We start from the raw sequence: 23717 nt of genomic DNA on the forward strand, positions 1-23717 counted from the left end.
TCAAAACTGCCACTGATCACTCTCACAAAGGAAAGTCATGAATTGTTCAGATGATCAGAGAACTAACAAATGTGTGTTCCAAGCAAGTTAAATGTGAAGAATTCTGAGGCGTCACAGTCGAGAGGCCTGGTCTCTGAGTCCCTGCCTTGGGGTTCCCTGGGCACAAACGAACTTCTCTACATGTGATCTGAGCACCAAAATGCAAGTCCCCTAAAGAGGCCACCACACGGAACCTCTGAATTGTGGAGCAAGGAAGACGAGAAGCCTGGGACCATCAGTGTTCAGAGTGTGAGGCCTCAGCCGGAGTCTTGTCCATCTGAGGCCTGGGGAGGGTGGGGTTGGGCGGTCCATCAGACCAGACTATTCGCTTCCTCCTTTGTGGCAGAACTCACGCACACATGGCTTTTTTCCTCTGCCCCCATGTTCCTTCTGCCTGCCAGACTCTCGGCATGACCTACTCAAGCAGGCAGCATGATGTCACTGAACACAGGATGGGAAAGAGACCAGAAGTAGCATGCCCACTGTGCAGATAAAGGAGTGCAAACCTTCTCAGACAAGAGCAAAACATGCTAAACTAATTAGGAAGTGAGGAATCTTGAATGTTCAGTGTCTTTGTTTTCAACTTTATTTTACCATATATAACTGGATTCTTAATGATGTCTATGTTTAAGAACCAGCCTGCAAAACTCTCAAACATTTAACAACCAGCTGTGCCAAGCCTGTGCCAGCCACTCAAGCAGCAGCTGGAAGACCTGGGGGAGGAGGTGTGCACACCCAGTCTGCAGCCCTGACTCCCCACACAGCTCTGCACCATGGTCTCTTGTCTTTAGGACCAAGCCAGCAAGCCTGGAACAGGAAACTGTCCTGCACAGGCCAGTCATAAGGAATAGGAAGGTCTCTGAGACATCAAGGATGCCAAACCTGGTAGTGGTCGTGCACCAGAGCGACACCTCGCAGGGCAGATAACAGCAGAAGCCTCGCCACGCTCTGCTCACAGTGCAGAGCGGCACACAATACGTCCTTCATCAGAGAGTGGTTTTCTGCAGAGGAAACACGTAGAGAAGCCATCAGTATGCAGTTCTCCCCAGCTCTCACAAAGGCACCGCTTAAAGGTTCAAAATGACTCAGATTCATAAAGAATTCTAACACTACCAGAAATGAGGGGGACGCTGCTCCTTTTGATCTCAAATGCAACGAAATAAACCCAGTTTTATTCTGGTCTAACTGAAAGTATAAAAGTTAAGATCTTTCTTCCCTGGCCCCAAACGGCCCCCTCTTCGCACCCCTTGGGCAACGTGCCCCCGGCCCCCACTTTGTCCAGGACAGTCTTGGTTTTCACCAACGGGCCTGGAATAGCGACAAGTAGAAGGGCCTCAGTGTGAAGGTGCATCTCTCGCTTGCTCGAGCTCTCTTGCTCACACATGCGTGCGCACGCGCGCACGCACGCACACACACACACACACACACACACACACACACAGGATGGACGGCAGGCCCCCACCCTCCACCCTTTGGATGAGGCATCCTGGGAGTACCACCTGGCTCCTCACAAACCCCACTGTCAGTCACACTCAACACCTCTGGACACTGTGCCTTGTCCAGAGCCCCCAGGTCACGCCCAGGACAAGGCAACACCCTGACAGGCCTGTCCCTCGCCACTCCCTCCCCCCAACTCGCCTCCACCCTGGACCACACGCTCTTCCTAAAGCAGGCAGCTGGTGAAGGAACCTGTGGCTCCATCTCACTCGCTCTCGGCTCCTTCCCAAGGCTCCTGACCTCTTGTCTTCTCAGGACTACAAGTGCCTTGCCTCCCGGCTGCTCTCAACCTTGCCCAGCGCAGCCTCGCGACCCACCCTGCGGAATCCCGGAGGGCTCCACTGCGCATGCGCAAACCTAGTGCATCCGCAGGCCTGCAGCCCCTGGCTTCACACGTGCTTCTGTGTCTTCACCTTACAGAAGATGAAATGTGCCCTCACGAATAACAAAACTTCTGTCATTTTCACATGGGGCGGGGGTGGGAAGCAACAGTCCTGCTTCTTACACTTTTTACATTGTTTCTCAAAAATTCTTTTTTTTTTAATGGTTTGGAACTGCAGACGAAGTAGAGTGCATGGAATAAACCCAAATACTTTCCCAAAAGCAGACCACCCAGGGCCACCTTAGTTTATATTTTCTCATTAATCTTGCTATTTCTCTAATTTTGAAACCCAACATATTATTGTTAAAAATACAAGTAATCTCTTATTAAAATGGAAAATGAATAAGGTAAGGAACATGAAGCATCCAGCAGGTATATTTGAGGACAAATGTGTGTGTGCTTAGTCACTCAGTTGTGTCTGACGCTTTGTGACCCCACCAGGCTCCTCTGTCCCTGGGATTCTCCAGGCAAGAATGCTGGAGTGGGTTGCCATTTCCTCCTCCAGGGGATCTTCCCAACCCTAGGGTCAAATCCAAGTTTCCTGCAGTGCAAGCAGATTCTTTACCGTCAGAGCCACCAGGGAAGCCTTGAGAACAAATGGACCCTCTGTTTTGGAGATGTAGCTGCCCCACCACTGACACTGTCCTGCAGCTGCCCAGGAGGCTCGGAAATGCTAGCCTCTGTCCCCTACCTCCCAGGCCCATTCCTGCGGCACCTCACTTGGCCTCTGCAGACCTGCCCCCTCGAACCAGTCCTGGCTCTTCCCACCTGCTCTTGGCATTCTTCCAGCATTTGGTCACATCAGGCCACCCTCCTGCCTGGCACATCTCCCTGTCCATACCCTCTTCTCTGTTTGGTCAGCCCTTCTGTGCTTCTCCACTGAAGAGGGACTCTGACTTCTCCCCCACACCCCAGGCCCTGGGCAAGTCACTCACACTCTCTGGACCTTTGTTTGCCACTTTGGGAAACCAGATCAAACCAAGTCAAAGGTGACTACGAGGTCCCTTTTGGTTTAAGAGCTGTCAAACTACACACCCTGTTCCCAGGCAGACTTTTCTAATGTATTTCACGAACTAGATCCAAAGGACAAAAATGTTACTTTCCTCATGGTGTTGCTGAACTTAACTCTGTGATACACAAATCACTACTTCATTGTCAACAGTCATTGTAACAGATCTGACTGTATTCCCTCTGTGTGACAGAAGAGGACGACTTGCCCATTTTGGCCCATTCTACCCCAATACCCTATTGGCTGGCGTTTGTAACTTCTCTGGGCCTGTCACTACAGAATGGAGTGACAACTTAATAAGGAAAGTGGAGATGAAGTTTGAATGATAGTCATGCTTAAGTATGACATGCTTGGGTTTTCTTGAAATGAAATATAAAAATTAGAAATTAATCTTCAGTAATGAAGTGACTCAAGTGTGCTATATTAATTTAGCAAATGCAGTACAGAATGCCAAAATACATATAAATTCAGGTATTGATGAATGCTTAATTCATTTAAAAGCCATTACATTAGCTGCCTATAAAACAGTGAAATAATTATGCTTTAAAGTGTGGCTGGGTTCACTATGTCAGATAAGCAACCACATTTTAGAGTGCAAGCTCTGCATGTGAAAATATCTGTCAGCCACCCAAAGGGGAGCCGAGGTGCATAACACAGCATCAGTAACACTCATAACATCTCTAACTGGAAAAACAGATTTTCCTTAAAAAAATAAATAAATAAACCTACATGACAACTGGGATTTCATTTATAAAATGAATTCACCTTGCCTCCCCGACCAGCCTCACTCCTCCCCTGCTCTGTCACTGAAAGATTCATCGATTCTTGGGTTTAAGAAGGTATTACAAGAGAGGTGAGTGAGTGGATCAAAGCTAAGCCTGTGTTTTTTGCTACAAACAGCTCTTTGCAAGCTGTGGAATGATGTCCCGATGGTGGGCAGGGTCACCCATACTCAACTTGCCCTCTTAGCAGAATGCAGGAGCAGGGCTAGTCCATGCCAGGCACCCATGTGTCCGTGCCTCACTGATTTCATCTTCTCACTTGGAAATAGCTACGAGCTCCAGCCTCTGTGTCCAGCTCAGGGCGTCCCTCGGCCTGCCTGTGTCTACAGGCACTGGACCCCAGCCCATTTGGTCTGGAAGCCCTGGTCCTTCCCCTGCCCCAGCCACCATGATTCAACTTAATGTGAGATCAAAGTTGACATCTTCCCTGGTGGCTCAGATGGCAAAGAATCTGCCAACAATGCAGGAGACCCGGACTTGATGCCTGGTTCTGGAAGATCCCCTGGAGGAGGAAAGGGCAACCCACCAGAGTATTCTTGCCTGGAGAATCACATGGACAGAGGAGCCTAGCGGGCTGCGTCCATGAGGTTGCCAAGTTGGATACGACTGAGCAACTAATACTAACACTCGACACGGTGGGTCCTGCCCCAAACGAGCCTCTCCTCCCAAAGCCCCAGGCTCTGCTGCCCACACCCTTAGTCAGCCACCCCCCACAGGCCCTAGATCATTGTCGGTGGTGTGCGTGGCCACGCCTGCACTGAGCCCCGAGCAACCTCTGCAGGGTGTCCTCCAGTGCCACACAGCCACGCAGGGACACCTGGGCCCGGGCACTGCCTGCCAGGGCCACATGTTCCCTCCAGGATGTCAGCGCAAAATTCACAGACCACGCTCATGCAGGAGTCCTAGGGGACAGAGACTTGAGCCCAAGAGGGCCGCTGACACGTGCTCATTCACTCAGCATGCATCTGCCAGAGGCTGCCGGCTCCAGTCCCCACGTGCAAATGCAATCACAAGGAGCCCATGGGCTCACTGCCCAGAGGGACAGCTAAGGGGCCTAACACAGGGCCACTGAACCCAGGCAGGGGCGCCAAGAAGAGCTTCCCAGAGGACATAACACCGCACCTGAGAATAATCATCTAAGTAATAACAATCATCAGAGAGCAAGTCAGGAGGAGGCAGCAGTGTGAGACAAGGTGTCGGGTCCACCTGGGATGACAGGAGGGTGCAGAGCTGGCCTGGCAGGCTCCATGCAGGACCCAGGGCTCACAGCCTGCTCCACTGACCCCGGCTCCTCTCTTCTCCTGATCAGCCCACCTTGGCTTCCCTGTGTCCTCCTCTGGGCTCACACCCATCTCCCCAACATCCCTGACACCATTGCTGTCAAGAACTTTAGGCCCAACTGCACCAAGAGTGCTGTGTGCTGGTTGAGGAAGTCTTTGCGTGGTTGAGACTCTGTGCTTCCAATGCAGGGGCACAGGCTCCATCCCTGGTTAGAGAACTAAGATCCCACATGCAGCAGAAAGTGTGACAGTGTTAGTCGTTCAGTCGTGTCCAAATCTTTGTGACCCCATGGACCGTATCCCGCCAGACTGCTCTGTCCATGGAATTCTCCAGGCAAGAACACTGGAGTGGGTTGCCATTCCCTTCTCCAGGGGATCTTCCCAACCAAGATATCCAACCCAGGTCTCCTGCATTACAGGCAGATTCTTTACCATTTGAGCCACAAAGGAATGTGGCCAAAAAACCATTTTTATAATTAAAAAGAGGTCTGGGTGCAGCCTCATTTAGGAGCCTACGCGTGAAAAAGCAGCAACATGCACGCGTGGGTGAGATACACTCCAGCAGCACTGTGCAGTCCATGGTCCAAAAGTGCTCTGAGGCCAGTGTTCATGTCATGGGAAGAGATCTAAAAACCACCCAGGAGCCCTATGAGGCAGCTCGTGGTACTTTGCTTCCACAGTGGTATGCCAGGGAAATTTCCCTGAAATCTGTAGTAACGGATTTGCTAAGAAGGATGAATGAATTCATTTACAGTGTAAGTAGCAATGACTCACTGACACAGACTCTATGCTGAGTATCATGGAGACAGAACTGAATGAGTAACAGATCCTGTTCTCAGTGAAGTAGCAAACAAATGCCGAGAGGTTCCAACAAACTTAAAGACAAACACTCAGTGCCAGGACTTTGGAGAAAGTGTTCCAGGAGTCGAGTCACTGCATGGAGCACCCAGCACCTGTAAGTAGAGTGATCTTCCACGCCAGGCACTGAGCACGCACAGGAGACGGAGACACGGTTGCTACCTTCAAAGAACATTGACTCGGGCAGAGGAAGGAGACTTAAGAAATAGGAGCCTTAATACCACATTAGATAGAGGTCAACTCAAGGTTACCACCAGCATACGGGACGCAAAGGGGACGCAGGCATTCCTCCTGGAAGAAATGCCCTGGCTCCAGCCAGAGGGCATGGCTGAAGTTCAGACTGCAGAGACAGGGAAGCACATTCCACGAGCAGAGACATAGCCTGAAGGCAGAGCTTGGAGCAGGGAGGGGGATGTTCACCTTGGCTGGAGGTCACAGTGCTGGGGGCAGGGGGAGAGGGGGTCCTCAGGGTCTAGGGAACCCGGCAAGAAGGCTGCAGTTGAGCCCAAGAGTAGCTCAAGGGCATCCAAACATCTCATGGCCAGTTAAGCTCTGGAAACAGGGGGGGGCAACCTTTTCCCAAGAGCAGCTCACCTGCAAGGAGGACGAGCACGCGCTGGGCCAGCATCTCCATTCTCCACAGGGTCACCACAGCATCCGAGGGCTTCGGGGACTGCAAGAAAGCCTGACAGGCATCCAAGACACTTGGGGGAAACAGACAGGAATATTAGAGGTGAAGACCAGCTTCTCTGAGTGAGTGCCTGTGTAACACTCGTGAAAGAACCATCCCACTGCTAGGCCACTCACTCCGCAGACATCGGAGGACACAGCCGAGGAGACAGGAGGTCTCCTGTTTTCATTCAGAGCAACATTTTGTCGCCAACAATCCTGGCATTCCCTCCCTACCAGTGGGGTTCTCTGCCTTAGACTTTTTGTATCTTCCTCATCAAGAAGGCAGTGATCAAAAAAAGTAAAGACAGGAGATGGCATCACCGACTCAGCGGACATGAGTTTGAGCAAGCTCTGGGAGACGGTGAAGGACAGGGAAGCCTGCAGGCGTGCTGCAGTCCATGGGGTCGCAAAGAGTCACTGAGTGACTGAACAACAACAAAAAGACAGGGAAAAAATAGTGGAAGGAAGGAATCGCTAAAGTGGAACGAAGCTGGGCACCGTGCCTTGGACGACCACACCCAGCCAGATCACAGCCCACTAGTTTCCAGTCTTGGGGCCACGGTGTAAAGCACCTCCATCAAGGACTGGACACTTCCGGGTGAAAGCCAGGACTGGTGGGGAACAGGGGTTGTCGGAATCACCTCCAGCTCAAATAAAAATTTGGAGACAAGTGTCAAGTCCAAGTTTAGGATCAGAAAGAGTGAGGCTCTCAAAGCCAGCATTCAAATTCCAAGGCACTACTATTAATAGTTCTTTGTGCCAGGAAACACCTGCTTCACTATCCAAGGAGACCCTTCCAACTTTTTAAAAACGAGTGGATTCAAGGTGCAGCCCTGTGGCAACACAGCTAGAGGAGAGCAGGTCAGGCTGTCTGGCAGGTGAGTGAGGGTTCACTTTCCATCTCCCTTTGGGGCTTAGAGAAGCATCGGTACCATGGACCCCACAGCCCACGGGAGCCGTGTGTCACACAGAGAGGATGGGCCGGGGCAGAGCTGCTCTTTCCCACGTCCTTGGGCAGCAGACAGCCTCCGGAGCGTGGCGGCCAAGAGCACTGGGCCCTCCAGGAACCTGCCATTCCCCTGACCCACCATTTGGGCTGGGCCACTGGTACTTGGATATGGGTCAACCACATGGTCTTGGATGGAATCTGAGGCGGGGTGAAATCTGGCCTTGTCCAGCGGGCAGTTAGCACTGAAAGAGCAGACTTCTGTGTGACTTAAGTGGCCCCAAATCTCTATTTCCATATCAAGTAGCAGGACCCTTGGCTGCCAGAGCAGGGGACCAGAAAAGCCAGTCAGGTACCTAGTCTTGGGGTGTGTGAATACAACGAGGTTTTCACTTTTGGAAAAAAAAAAAACCAATGGAACAATTTAGAATACATTCAAATCACATTTAAGTGCTGACTAGTCAAATAGCAAACAGGGACTGTGCTTGAATCATTCCTGTGGAAGCCAGTCTCAGAGGGAGAGGAAGGCTGAAATCAAAGACCACATCCCTGTGGTTCTTCCCTAAGTTACTCCAAAGCGTGACTGAGATGAGGTTGATCACCATTGTCAAGTAACTCCCTAGTTCTCTGCTGTTTCATGACAGGATTTCTCGCAAAAACAGGATCATGAGCTCTTTCCCTTTGTATCTCGAGAGAAATTATGAGTGGAATTTGGGTTAGAATATAAAAAGTCTGTTTAAAAAGTTCCTTATTTACAGGCACGTACTTATACTTACCCTGGATCAGTGTGATTCCCGCCTGCTTCTGTTTCATATTTACTATGGCAGGGGAGCGGGGGTGCGGGCAGGCAGAATGAAACAAATTGGGTGTTTCGTTACCTTTGATCAATCAGTGAGACCCTCTGCCAGTATTCAACCAATGCGATCAATGCCTTCCGGTATTTCTCAAACCGTGACAATGGTTTAAGGACCTCAGGAATGTCAACCAGCTCTTTCTGGGTCTTCTCATGTGTTCCAGTGGTTGCATGAATAAAATTTTCAAGAAAAGGCTGAAGCAAAGTGCTCACGGAATGCGTCCACTGAGAGCTGTTGAAGAGAAGCTCCTTCTTCACGAGAGCTATTTTACTCAGCAGGGTCTGGATGGCTTCTTGGAGTTGCTCCTCAGTCACATTCTGAATCCAAGAGGTGTTAAAAAGTGAAGCTTCACGCGAGGCCTTTGCCACGGTCGTGATGAGTTTCAAAAGGTCATTTGGATGCGGAGCCAATGTCAGCAATAGATTAAAAACATCCCTGGGGTCCTTCCCTGTGTCATTCCAAAGTGTGACTGAGATGAGGTTGATCACTATTCTCAAGTAGCTCCCTAGTTCTGTCCTGTTTTGTGACAGGATTTCACGCAGAAACAGGATCACTTCACGAGTTCTTTCCCACTTTGTATCTTGAGGGAAATTATGAGTGGAAATTGGGTTAGAATATAAGAAGTCTATGTGGCTGGTGATGTTATTTATAGGAACTAAGCAATCAAGGATTTCTTCCCATAAATTGACAGAATCCACAGAAAATATTTGGGACCCATTTTTAAATGCTGCCAGGAGTCGTTCTAGGTCTCCCAAATTGATTTTCACAGAAGTTAAAAAGTCAGCTATTTCTTCCCTAATATCGTAAAGATCTTTGGACTGGTTCATGTAGGTGAATATGCCAGATGACATATTGAGGATATCTGAGTCTTGGGAAATATTAGGCTTAACTCCGATCATCCCAAAGGCCAAGTCAAGAAATGGCATCAACAAGTCATCTATATTTTCAAATATTAAATGATCTGCCTTTTTTAGAGTAATCATTTCATTGACAACATTTCGAACACTTTGTAGCAAAAGAAAATAAAGAGTGTCAAAGAATTTCATGGTGTCGTTGGCAGTGGAAAGGAGATGAGTTTGAGACATAGTGGCCACCTTTCTTGCGATTTTCTTGGCTACGTTAAGAAATTCCACAGAGGAGGTGACTGACGTGGCAAGACGTCTCATCTCTACACCACCATCGGCCAGCATGGTCAGAGTGTCAGACATCTCCAAGAGTGGGCCAAGGGTACAGTTCTCTCCACCTGCTCCTGAGATAACACCCAGCAAGTGCCTGGTAATTTCTAATGTTGCTCTGTTTCTTAGGGGGAATGAATTGTTTACAAAGGAAAGCAAATCAGTTAGATTTGCAAGTATAACTTCCTGGAGGGAAGGGTACAGCACACGGAAGTCCTTAACAGGAGAGCTTAAAAGAGTGTCCATGAAATGTGCTATCACCATGGAAGTTTCTCTCACGAGGTGAAGAGCTGACTGGAGATGTTGATTGAGTTTGAAAAGGTCCTCAGAACTGTTCATATGGGAAAGCAGCTGATTGAGCACCATAAGAAACTCCAGATTATTTTCAGTCTCCTTTTTCATTGATGTTTCCCTTAGAAGAGTGTGGAATAAATCTCCCAGGAGCTGCAGTCCTTGATGATTGTCAAAATATAATTCTCCATCGTCTAACGTAAATGAGTTCTTTATTAGATGATACACCGTCTCCTTTAAAGTTGAAAAAGCGTTCACCAATCTTTCTTCTTTCATGGAGGTGAAAAAATGATCGAGTTTCAAATTTTCTAGAATTTTATCCTTTGGAACAAAACTGTAAATATATATTTTTTTAATTTCATGGTTAGTAATGAAAAGAGTGAAAACTTACACAGTGGACCCTTGAACAATCGAAAGTTTATGGGCACTAACCCTCCACATAGATTAAAAACTGCGTCTGCCATTCCCCCACCCACGGATTCACCCAACCGTGGGTCGGGTAGTGCTGTAGCACGTCTTTACTGAAAAAAATCCAAGTATAACTGGGCTCATGAGGTTGTTCAAGTGTGAACTATAGCGATTTCTTGGAGGCTTTATAATAGTATTATAGGTGGAGAATCCCAGGGATGGCGGAGCCTGGTGGGCTGCCGTCTATGGGGTCACACAGAGTCAGACACGACTGAAGCGACTTAGCAGCAGCATAGGAGGATAATACTGAAAAATTGAAATGCTACAATACATTCCAGATGAAAATTAATATTTTGTTGCCAAATAATGAAAAGAGTGGGTGGATTTTATGTATTGATCCATTGCAAAGCCTCAAACCCAACAACTTAAAGAGCCATGCACTTTTGCCTTTAGAAAGGAAAGGAACATCAAATGGGACTCTCAGGGTAGGAGGGAACATCCTTCTGAACATCCCAAGTCCTGGCAAGCTGCTTGGCTTGGTGGCAGCTAGCTGGGCCACGTGACAGCCCCAGAGCCCTCTCTGGTGTGTTTCTGGTTTGCTGGGCTTCACAGGGGGTCCACTTATGAGAGTCAGGATGCCCACATTGTATCATTGTAAACACTAAGGTAGGTGCTGCTTAGGGAGATTTGTCAGATGTGACTAAAGACCCAGTCAGTGCAAAGGCATGTTGCCCTGGAAAGGCTGACTTCATAGACGGAGGGTCTTTGAGAGGGTTAGGACCTCCTAGGCTCTAACGGGTGGGAGGTTGGACATGTCCTGGACTGGACACATCCCATCACCCCCTGACCAGCCCCTATGGATGGGAACCTGCAGCCCCTGTCTGTGGGACTCCAGCTTATTTCCTAATAAAACATAATACTATGATATACACATTTGTATATAGGTTTATTAGTTAGATGACAATCATCAAAGATTCTTTACCTTGGTTTTTCCAAAATGTTCATTAAGACAAAATTCACTTCAAAGATCATTCCAAGGTTTCATAGAAGTTCCAGGAAATAAACTGGATTGTAATGTACAACTACAGGTGCTCTACAAGCAAAAATAAACTCACCTCATCTCTGCAAAGAGATCTTTGTGGATGTCTTTTAGCAGAAGAAATATTTTGTTCCCAGAATTTTCCTTTAGTAAAAAGAAGAATGTTTTCAAAAGCTGTTCCATGAAACCCACTCTGCTTCTTGGAGGGAGAACGAGTCTCTCACCATTTTCTGACTGTGTGCGGTTCAAGACGAGGTTAATGAGATTCATTATTTGAAGGTCAGTATCACTTAAGTTCAAGGCTGCTCCTTGAGAACGCTCAGCTAAGTTATTGATTGAATTAATTAGGAAGCTTTCAAAAAGCAGCTGAACAAATGAGAAATTAGTTAGCTGTTCTTGACTTGGCAGACGAGTAAGAAGGGCAACATCAAAATTACCTTCTCTAGAAACATTTTTGAGATAACCCAAAAAGGTAGCAATGTCTTTAGTCACCAAAGTGATATCATCAGTTGAACTCTTGTTAGCCAAAAGAAGAAATAATGTTTGTATCATTTTGGAGTAATCTTCATTTGCAAATTTATGAAACCAGTTTTTTATGACCAGTAAAAAATCTTCAATAATTTCTAATGTCTTCAATGATGATAAATCCAGGCTTTCCAAAAAATGGGCTAGTGGTAAGGGTATGTTTTGAAGAGCCACTGAATTAGTCCTTTGCATCACTTTGTCAATTTCAGAATATAGGGGTCTGATACTAAAATTATGGGTTAGATCTTTCATGATTTGTTTAAACTCAAGCCATTGTTTTTCCAAGTTGTAAGCTGCTTCGCTTTTCTTAATAAAATATGTTAATGCTTCTAAACTACTGCCTGTGAGGTTTGCATTCAGCAATGCCATGAACGGAGAAACTAGCGAATTGGTGCTGTTTACCAGGTTCTCCTTCCTAGAAAGAAAGTCTATTATCCTTTTCAAATGAAAGAAAATATTATACCAAACAGATGTTTCTGCTCCTTCATCCACATTAAGAAACTTGTTTAAACTAACTAGTTTTTCAAGAAGGTTTTCATCTGATGTGACTTTTGTAAAGTTGAAGTTTTTAAATTTTTCTATGATTGGCAAAGCAACTTGCTTTATAAGATGACCAGGACAGAGCTCAGAGATGCTGCCACTGCTCTGATTTCCAGAAAGTGGGACAAATGGTAACACCTTATGCCAAAACTCTTGCACAGATTTCACAAGTGAAGTTTTAACATGGAAAACTTCACACAGCTCTAGAAGAATGGAACTCCAGTCCATTAGTTCATGAATCACACAGGCTACTTTCCTAGTTATTTCCATCTGTGAGCTTTCATTCAAACATTGTGAATCATCACCATGGGGAGACAGGTGGAGGTGGTCAAGGATACTGGCTACTTTGCTATAAAAGGAAGATGTGAGCTCATGGGCATTACAGGCGTCTGATTTTGGGTTCTGCTGAAACCCAGAAGTTGTATGATTCCAGCACCAAAACACAGGAAGACAAGTTAATGTCTCTGAAAGGATGCCCGGTTGAGCTGATACTAATTCAATTGTGTCCATGAGAGTTTTTATCGCAGCAGTGAAGTCTTCCTTGGTGACGTCTGAAAGGTGTATGCCATGGAGGAGTGTGAAGTTATAGACATCCCTGAGGGCCTCTGTGATGTTTTTGTCGCCCATGCCCCGCAGGAGCCTCATGGCATGAGGGAGCATGTAGTACGCATCCACCATGGCATCAGCAGCCTTTTTAGGAAGCAGACGTGAGAGCCTCAGCAGATGGTTAATACTCCAAGAATGTGAGCTGTCGACAAATTTTTCCATTAAGTCAACAAAGAAGCCGATCCCAAAATTGCTAGCACCTAACCTGCTGATGCTCTTAGAGAAATCCATCATGCTTTCACTAATATGTTCAAGCTGATCTACTAGCAAGTATATGTCTGTTTTCTTGACAGTACGCAGGAGAGAAGTCATCTTCTTTAAAACTTGAAAGTCACCTGGCTCTTGTGGAACACTGTGATAAGTGGAGGGTGTTAGGGAGTTGAACAAATCCCTCATGAGTTGAATACTGAGACCCACAGCTTTCATTACTTCTTGAGAAATTATTTTGGATGAATTTTGGAGATCATGAGATAAATTGAAGGCAAGGTAACTAACTAACTGGTACAATGAATTGCCTAAGCTGTGTATATCCTTTTCCTTTGGACTAGTAGCAATTATGTTTAAACTTTTTTCAGTTTTATAAGAGGTGTTATTTTCCAGGTTGTTAGGGGAAGTATCTTTCACAAGATTTTGAATTTCCTTCCCCAAAGCTACTAATTGCAGCCAAATATTTTGAAATTGAAGAGGCATGTCATCTGACATGTTTATGGGTTTTAGAATTAATTCAGTAAAATGTGTCCAGTTAGATTGAGGTGCAAAATCAAAGTCTCTTGAGATGTTGTTGATAATCATCCTTACTTGGTTTGTGGAATCATTTAAAAGAGTTAATAAAATCTCAAAATGTGGTACCTTTTCTTTTCCAAAGACTGCAGTGAGTAGAACATTTAGAAAGTCAGTCACGGTTTTTAAGTAAACATTCACACAGTTTATATTTGACCTATTCAATGAGCAAGGCTCCATCATTATATTCAACATCCAAGTAACAAGCTTCAGAGTAGAGTTCAGTTTGTCTTTCCCATCTCTGAGACTCCGCAGAACACTGTGAAGATGGCCTTGTGAAAAACTGGAGTTATACACAGCACACAGGTGGTTTACAGTGCTGACCCACGTGGTACATCCTTTCAGTCTGCTAACTGTGTCCACAGAGGAAAATGTGGAATTCAACATGGCCAGAATGTGGAATGCCCTCTGGGAAGAATTTTCATACAATAAACCATCTTCCAAGATAAACTCAGTGACATTCTGGAAAACGTCAGCACAGGACAATAAATCTTGGTCGTGGGACATATTTTTAAGAAATAATACTGTGTCTCTTAGGTCATTGATGACACTTGCGAACTTTACTTCATAATTTGTGAGGTTCCTTAAGAGAAAGTGATTCATCAAATGTACACTTCTATCTATAGATGCTGAGGTGTTGCTCAACTCAATAAAAATGTTGAGCAGAGAATATAAAAACGCTCTGCTCGTGTTGGTATCCAATGGAAGTGACTTCAGCTGACTCAGGGTAGTTTCCATGGTAAAAAGGGATTTCTCTATTTGGTCCAGGTTAAGCAACTTTACTCGAACTAATCCATCACCTAGTGCTACCCAGAGGTCCCTGAGATTCAGGAAATCATTCCAATCATGAAAGCCATCAGTTTGAGTTACATTCTTAAACAAATGTAAGATGAGTCTAGCAGGGTGATGGTTGGGGATTACCTCCTGACAGCTTTTAGGAATTTTCTCATCACTTTCCAGTTCATCCAAAAGCTGCTTGAGACCAACACGAAGAGGAGTGAAAACGTTCGTGTCCAGCTGAAATATCTGAGCTATGTGTCCACAGACCTCGGTCCACACGTGAAGCCACAAAGTGGTACAATGAAGACCTGTGAACTCGTGGAACTCACTGCCATCTGCGGAGAAGTTTGAAAGGATTTGTGCCCATGGGAGGATAAATGGAGACCCCTCATCTGGTGAATAATTTGCAGAAGAGATGCTTTTATTATCCAGAACAAAGCATTCATCACCCAGCAGGACCTCTGCTGAGCCATTAAAGAGTTGACTCACATACTGAAATACAGAATTACGAAACCTGTCATCCAGCATGAAGAGCTGCTTGAGACCTCTCAAAGTAGCATGGATGACTTCCATTGCAGGGCCCTCTGCGGACATCAGGGATTGGGCTTGAAGCTCCACAAATTTAAAAATGGAAAGCAATTGTTGACAGTAAGATACTTCAGAAATCCTCCCGAGGACCCCTGTTGTCTCGTATAAAAACGAAAATGCTTTGCTGATGTTTTGGAAATTAAATTGCTTTAGGATATCCAAAATGTGTTTTGAGATTTGCATAAGGAGAGAAAGCAAAGACTCTTTGCCCTGAATGTTCATGAATTTATACATATACTGGTGAAATGAAGAATAAATCTGCAGAAGTAAAGCTGAATCTTTGTCCTGGAAGACATGTAGATATACACAAGTCAAAATTTTCTCAATGTCTTGTTTTTGAGGTTCAGAAAGGGCTAAGAAAAGATTGGATGCGTTCCTCATAGCATAAAGTGTGCCCACAGTTTCTGAGACTTGTTCCTGACTCAGAAATCCAAACTCATAGAGACTATTTATTATCACTTCAATTACACGAACAAAGTCCATTTTCATGGCTGGTGATTGAGGCCAATCTGAATGAAACAACTCGGAAAAGTTAAAGCTTTTCCTATGAATCATCTTATTTTCTGAATCAGAAAAATTTACAAGTGTAGGCAAGAGTCCCAGTTCAGCTCTCTTTCCTTTTGAAGTGCCATGCATCCAAAATGCCAGAAACCTGGGATTCATCCCCAGAAATATTAATTCCACAAATCTCAAGATATTTATTGATTCCTTCCTTGTCCAGAAACTTTCATGAGTTTCTATTTTTTCAATCATCTCTTTGCTGACTTCCGGAAGTTTCTGAGTATCCATGCCAGATACATCTCTCTCTAAACTTGCTGAATGATTTGGCCACAAATGACTTGTATTTAGAGTCATCTCAGGGACAGATGGGAGGTTATAGAATTTGAGAATACTGGATAAGTTGAATGGATTAGGCAATAATAATTTCTCCAAAAATTCCATAAATGATAAAAGGAAGTTTATTTGCTCATCTTTAAGGGTTTGCAACTTCTTTTCCATCACGAGAAGTTCCTTTGTATAATTTAAGACCCTACAATATTAACAGAACCGATTCAGTATCAGAAAAAAATACCTTTAAGAAAAATTCAACTTATCAAATTTTTAGATAATATGCAGTCTTGTTTACAGGAAAACATAAATGAAATATTTACTAGGCAATATATTTTCCCACAGAGATTAAATTAATGTGACCATCTGAAAATGTTTTAGAAATCTACGATGTAGTTGCAGACTTTCAGCTTAAATGCTGCTTCTTGCACTAAAAACAATGCATTTTAAAGTTATTTTACTCAATGAGTTGATATGCATGGTCATTAACATCTGCTACTTATTCTAGAAGAATCTTAGCATTCAATTCCTTATTACATCTCAGAGTGTCCTAGTGATAGAGGATGTCCAAATGGCAATACAATTTGCCCCTGTATGATCTAAGGCCAAGTGTTGAGATTTCTCATTCTAAAAGGTAACCACAGTGCTCTGTAAACAATGCTGTACTCCTGACTATTAGAAACGTATTGTTTTAGGTGGTATAAAATAAACTTCTCCTCCAGGAGTTTATTTTTAACACACAAAGAGGTCTCAATGGAGCAGCTCAGCAGTCCTGACAAATCTACACTTACAGTGTGAACCTTCACTTGAAGGAGTTACTACCCCCTCAGACTCAGGAGCAACACGCCCACTTTTGCAGTCCTGGGGCCCTGTGTATTCTGGACTCTAGGAAGGAAACTTGTGCCTGTGTCTACCACACATGCATTCACAGCCCCCTCACCCATGGGCACCAGGCAGCCCTCTATCAGCTCACCAACACTTCTGCAGGGAAACTTCAGAAGAGGCTCAGTGTGTGTGGGTAACAGACCCTTAACACTGAAGTCTGGGACTTCCCCAGCAGTCCAGTGGTTACGACTTCATACTCCCACTGCAGGGGACACGGGTTCGATCACTAGTCAGGGAGCTAAGGGCCTACATGCTGCAGGGCAGATAAGCCCACACACCAAAACTAGAGAAAAGCCTTAATGCCACAGCAAAGAGTCCCCACAGCCAACATTTTTTTTTAAGTTAAAAAAAAAAAAAACACTTTAATGTCTGCAGAATGAGTTGTGCTGCCGTAAGAAAACCATAAGAAAAGCTTCAATTTTCAGACTTTGTAAGATTTCAGAACTGTGGGTACAGGATTTTGACCTGTTTTGGCTATTATTGCCTTAAAGGGTGAATTACTTTCTGCTGCTGCTACTGCTGCTGCTAAGTCACTTCAGTCGTGTCCGACTCTGTGTGACCCCATAGATGGCAGCCCACCAGGCTCCCCTATCCCTGGCATTCTCCAGGCAAAAACCCTGGAGTGGGTTGCCATTTCCTTCTCCAATGCATGAAAGTGAAAAGTGGAAGTGAAGTCACTCAGTCGTGTTTGACTCCCAGCAACCACATGGACCACAGCCCACCAGGCTCCTCCATCCATGGGATTTTTCAGGCAAGAGTACTGGAAAGGGGTGCCATTGCCTTATCCAGAATTACTTTCTGAACTTCCTTAATTCTACAATCCTGTGTGTAACCCAGCCTGACATAGAATAGAGACAGAATGGATGAGATGCAGGAGTAGTTTTCCTCTCTCAGAGTTGAGATCTGAAAGCAGAAAAACTACAGGCTCGGTTTAGTTTACTATTATTTGTAGAACAGAGAGCTGCTAGCTTGAACCATGGAACACTGAAAACATTTCCTGGGGAAAATTCCATTAGGAAAAAGAAAGCTCGACTCTGAAGAATTTGAGATAAGCCTTACTCAAATCCAGCCATGCAGAGAAATACATGCACAAAGAGATTGTGTTATTGGTACAGAAGAATGCAGAACGATCTTGTCTTTCATTAGCAACTGGAGGTGATGGAGCAGTAATAGTCGGATGACTGAGAACCGAGTCAGAACTGCTACTACTAGCAATGATGCTGCCTCCCACATTTATATCACCTTACAGTTTATTAAGCCTTTTCTTGACTATCATCTTAGTTCATTCCTACAACATCTTTGAAGTAAATATCATCATTTCCATTTCATGAGGAAAGAAACATTTCAGGATTTTTGAAGTTAGCAAATTCAAACTGCTATTGTACAGCAGGAACCAGGTATGGGCTGCGTTTTCTCATTTCAAGCTCAGCTGTCTTAATATTGATGGTACTTAGTGTCTATTCTTCTTCATTCATTCATCAAGTCAACACCTCAGTACCTAGCACCTGTCATGAAAGATGGGTTTCCATGGTGACTCAGATGGTAAAGAATCTGCCTGCAATGCAGGAAACTTGGGTTCAATCCCTGGGTCAGGAAGATCCCCTGGAGAAGGGAATGGTTACCCACTCCAGCATTCTTGCCTACAGAATTTCATGGACAGAGAAGCCTGGTGGGCTACAGCCCATGGGGTCACAGTCAGACGCAACTGAGCAACTAACAGTACTACTATCATTAAAGACACTGTGCCAGCTGCTATGGATCTACAAATATAAAATTAAAACATGCCCTTGGAGCATCTAGACTAGTTTCATTGCTGGTTTTCTGTGTTATTAAGTAGTTGAGACCTTCAGGAAAGTGAGGAAACCTAACTCACGTGAGCAACAGGCTGATTCTCCAGAGGGTCCATCCCCTGCTATTCCTCCTGTGCCCACTAATAGCTGAGCTTGAAAAGCTTCCCAGGATTTTTCCATCTATGTTTATCAGTGATATTGGCTTGTGGTTTTCTTTTTTGCATTGTCTTTGTCTGGTTTTGGAATCAGAGTGATGATGGCCTCATAGAATGAGTTTGGAAGTGTTCCTTCCTCTACAGTTTTTTGAAAGAGTTTTAGAAGGATAGGCATTAGCTCTTCTCTAAATGCTTGAGAGAACATGGAAATTTACATTAGCATCTGTAAAATAGATAGCCAATGGGAATTTGCTGTATGGCTCAGGAAACTCAAACAGGGGCTATGTATCAACCTAGAGGGGTGGGGCGGGGTGGGAGATGGGAGGGAGGTTCAAAAGGGAGGGGATATATGTATACCTATGGCTGGTTCATGTTGAGGTTTGACAGAAAAGAACAAAATTCTGTAAAGCAATTATCCCTCAATTAAAAAAACTAATTAAAAAAAAAAAGCTTCCCAGGAGTGATGGATCCCAATGATGGATAGATGTTATGGGATGCTTCTTAAGCTTTGACCTACACCAGAGCCACCTGCAGAATTCTCCATATCTACAGAAATCTGAGTCCCACACATAAGCAAGATTTAGCATGTCTGGAGCAAAGTTCAAGCACTTGTATTTTCAGCAAAGTTTACAGATAAATTTCATCCATTTCCAAGTTTGAGAACTACTACTCTAAGGCAAAGCTTCTGTCACATCATGTCCCAACACACCCCACAGACAATAAAGTGTGCTTTTAAACTGTACACAGTATCCATAATTATACAATAAAATGTCCATTTCAGTACATGCACTGAAAGAGTATAGCAGTATATAATCTGGCAGATTTGGTCCAAAGATCACTTCTCTCCCAAAAGTCTCCAGAACTTTAGACTCTTAAATCATTGACCCCCAGTGTAAACTCTAAGTAAATAGATAAGACTATTTTTCAAAGAATGATTTTTTTGTAGTGGAGGGATTTTATAATAAATTACATTCTCAAAAGGAAATCTTATTCCTCTAATTTGTTTCCTTTCAAAATCCATGGAAACGTGAGTCATATATTCTGATACAAATATTTATTGAGAATTTAATACATATGAAAGACTTTATCAACAGCTAAATCAGGATCTCATGTTTTAAAGCAAGAGTTTTGTTTATTTCAAATAATAGTTAAGTCAAGGCCCAGAAGTTGAATTCTGAAAACTCACCTGGACATGGAAGCTATTGGAGTCTTGATCAAGTTATTCAAAAATGCAAAATAATTATCACTGATGCTTTTCCAATCCATGTGCTCTTTATAACAAGGAGATTCCTCAGAGAAACCTAAATAGAAAGGCATTTCATATATTGATTTCAAATTGGCTAAAAGGTCAAGTCTAGTAAAGTGAAAAATGCTACAGTGTCTCAGTTAACACGGTTGAAAGTGTAACAAAAGAGGATTAGAAGTCCTTTTCATTTGTCTTCCACTTCCGGCCAAGTTGAGGTGCCATTGGCCATCAAGCGATGTAGGACACAGACCCATGAACTACAGAAAATAAACAAAGTGAGACCTTCCAGGCTGTGACTCAGACAGCAGGAACAGAGCTGGGGCCTGGTGGGCGTCCTGAGTTGAGGGAAGAAAGTTTAGGGTCAGGAGAATTTACAGGACAGGGGAGCAGAACTAAGGAAGCTGAACAGCGAATTTTCTGCCGTCTGCCCTCTCCAAGTACACAGCTGAGGACAAATTGATCCATGCACGAGAAGGGGCTCCCTGAGACCAGGGAAAGACCCACACCAAAATTAAACATTAAGGAGCCAGGAACTTCCTTGGCGGTCCGGTGGTTAAGAATCTGTCTCCAGACATAGAGAATAGATGTACGGACACAGGGGTGTAGGGGAAGGACAGAGTGGAAGGATGCAGGGAGTAGCAGGGAAACATATACATTACCATATGTAAAATAGACAGCCAGAGGGACTCAGGGAATTCAAATCGGGGCTCTGTGACAGCCTAGAGGGGTGGGATGGGGCAGAAGGCGGGAGAGAGATTCCAGAGAGAGGGGACATACATATACCGGTGGCTGATTCATGTTGATGTATGGCAGAAACCAACACAATACTGTGAAGCAATTATCCTTCAATAAACAAATTAATTAAAAGAAGAATCCACCTGCCAATGCAGGGGACACGGATTTGATTCCTAGTCCAGGAAGATTCCACATGCTAAGGAGCCACTGTGCCAGAAGTACTGAGCCCGTGCTCTGCAACGAGAGAGGCCACCACAGCAAAGAGCCCACACACCAAAACCAGAGAGAAGCCCCCGCGTGAAGCAACAAAGACCCTGCTCAGTCAGTAAATAAACGAACAATTAACTGGCCAGGGATCACATAGGACCGGGAGAAAACTTTGAACCCATTAATCAGACTGGAGTGATCCATGATGTGTTAGACATTGAGGATAAGATGCAAAAAAAGGGTCGTGACTCAGTAATGGGATATTTACAACCTCTCTAAGCACTGCTCCAGCCCTGCCCAACAAATCTTAAAAGCAAGACCCTAAAGGATCAAACTATTTCAAGCAATGTTTCCGATAAAAGGAAAACAAGATAATAAGCACAAAACAAGGTTAAATTCATAATATTTAGCATTCACTCAAAAATTACAAGGCATGCAGAAAAGCAGGAAAAGGCTTACCCAGAATTGACAGAATTCAAGTAGAATTAGTAGAGAAGAGGACTCATCACATGAAACAGTTTATAATACTTAAAACCCCAATTAAAAGGCAAAATTTGTCAGGTCAGACAAAACTAGAACTAATTATATGTTGCATGTACAAAAAGACATAAAAACTTAAAAGTAAAAAGATGAAAAGGACATATCACCCTACATTTTCAAAAGGAAGCTTTCAGACGAAGTAGATGTCAGATGATAATATCATTGCTATTCCATAACCATAAAAACAACAATTAATCAGGAAGACATAACAATTCTAAATCTTTATGCACATTGTAACAGAGATTCAAACCATATGACACAAAAACTGATGAAATACAGGATAAACAGACAAAGCCACAATTATAGTTGGAAATTTCAATAGCTCTCTCCAAATAATTGATAGAAGAGGAAGATAAATATGAGGATACAGATTTCTACAATACTATCAGATAACATGATCTAACTGATGCTTAAAGAATGCCCCACGTGACAACAACATTGTACATATTCTTTCCAAAAGCAATGGGATGTTTTATAAGATCATGCATATTATAGACTATAAAAAATAATCTCAATAAATGTAATAAGATTAGAGTCATACAAAGAATGTTCATGGATTAACTAAATTAGAAATCAATGACATAATCTTTGATATTAATTTCTCATTTTGATAATAATTTCTCATTTAAATGCATTTTTCTCTGCAATCACCTTCTGTGTTTTTTCAGTTTTTTAACTTTATTGAGGTTTGATACAGATTTCTAACATAATTCCACAGTGGTAAGAGAATAGACTCTATATGATCTCAATACCTTTAGACTATGAATTTTTGCACCTTGTTTAATGTCCCTGGATATGTTCCAGTATCTCCTAGTTTACAGTCTATGAGAAATTGAATAGAATTTATATCATGCTGTTGTGTGAAAATTATAAAAATCTTAATTTTGTTGAACTGGTTCATAGAGCTTTTCAGGTCTATAATACCCTTCTACTTTTCTGTCTATTCAGCCTATTAATTTCTGAGAGTTTGATATTGAAACTTCAACTAAAATCTTAATTTGTCTACTTAAAAGATAATTGTAATATAGTGGAACTTTGTTCTGTATTTTCCAAGTTTCCTATAAATGTGTTATCATACTTTCATAATTTAAAAAAAAGAAATCAATGACATAAATATACCTGGAAAACAGCTTACAGGTCAAAAAGAAATCAAAAGGTAAATTAAAAAGCACTTTAAATTTTTATGAAAACGAAAGTACAGTATACTAATATTTGTGAGATGCCATCTAAGAAAATGTACTTAGGAAGAAATTTATACCATTAAGTTCCTGTACTGGAAAAAAATAAAGATTTTAGCTTCCAAGTTAAGAAAAGAGAAATGAAGAGTCATTTACACTTCCAGTAAGTAGGAAAAAGAAAATAATAAAGATCAAGGTGGGAATTCAGGAAATAGGAAAAAGAAAAACAATGAGCAGAAAATGAACAAAACCAAAGGCTTCTTATTTGAGATCAGTAACACTGACAAACCTCTGACAGAGGGATCAAGCAAAAAGAAAGGCATACATTACTGATAAGGGGTGTGAGAGAGGCAAAGACTTTACAGATTCTCTAACAATCAGAGAGCAACATGGGAATCAGGGTACTAGCCCTCCACAAGATGGAAAATCCATGTATCACGTGTAGTTAGCCCTCCAGATCACATCCCCCATATCTGCAGATTCAACCCACTGCGGATCACACGGCACTGCAGCATTTTCTACTGAAAAACATCCACGCACAAGTGAACCAGTACAGGACAAACCCATGATGTTCAAGGGTCAGCTGTGTTGTAAAAAACGTATAACACTAAATTAGACACTTCAGATGAAAGAGAAAAATTCCTCAAAGACACAATCTACCAACGCCCATGCAAGAAGAAACAGACCATCTGAATGACCTTTAGCTATTAAATAAATTGAATTTTTAGTTTAAAATCTTCCTACAAAGAAAGCAAAAGGCCCAGATGGCTTCACTAGTGAAATATACCAAATGTTTAAGGGAGAAAAAATACACAAAGTCTTCCAAAAAACTAAAAAGGGGAAAATACTTTTCAACTCATGAGGCCAGGATCACTCTGATAACACAATAAGATAAAGATATTAAAAGAAAGCAAAGCTACAGTCCAATATCTCTCATAGCACAAATGTAAAGTGTTAAATAAAATTTTAGCACATTGAATTCAATAATATACAAAAAAAGATTTATGCCTTACCAGTTGGGATTTATCCCACTTATACAAAGTTGGTTTAACATTATATATATATTTCATTAGCATTTCAATAGCATAAAAACATTAAATAT

At 43.3% G+C, this 23717-nt stretch overlaps 1 protein-coding gene across 1 annotated transcript in view; it reads right to left on the reverse strand.

Moving 5' to 3' along the window:
• Positions 1-23717, reverse strand: part of ABCA13 (ATP binding cassette subfamily A member 13) — a 396112-nt gene that overhangs the window by 311145 nt on the left and 61250 nt on the right. Inside the window, exons 16-20 of the mRNA XM_069587332.1 lie at positions 19896-20010; positions 11309-16081; positions 8344-10119; positions 6442-6551; positions 922-1040 (exon numbers count right to left, since the gene is read on the reverse strand). Coding sequence (XP_069443433.1) covers positions 922-1040; positions 6442-6551; positions 8344-10119; positions 11309-16081; positions 19896-20010 — 6893 coding nt within the window. The remainder of the gene's footprint in view (positions 1-921; positions 1041-6441; positions 6552-8343; positions 10120-11308; positions 16082-19895; positions 20011-23717) is intronic.

This window comes from Ovis canadensis, chromosome 4 (assembly GCF_042477335.2).
Source record: "Ovis canadensis isolate MfBH-ARS-UI-01 breed Bighorn chromosome 4, ARS-UI_OviCan_v2, whole genome shotgun sequence".
NCBI lineage: Eukaryota > Metazoa > Chordata > Mammalia > Artiodactyla > Bovidae > Ovis > Ovis canadensis.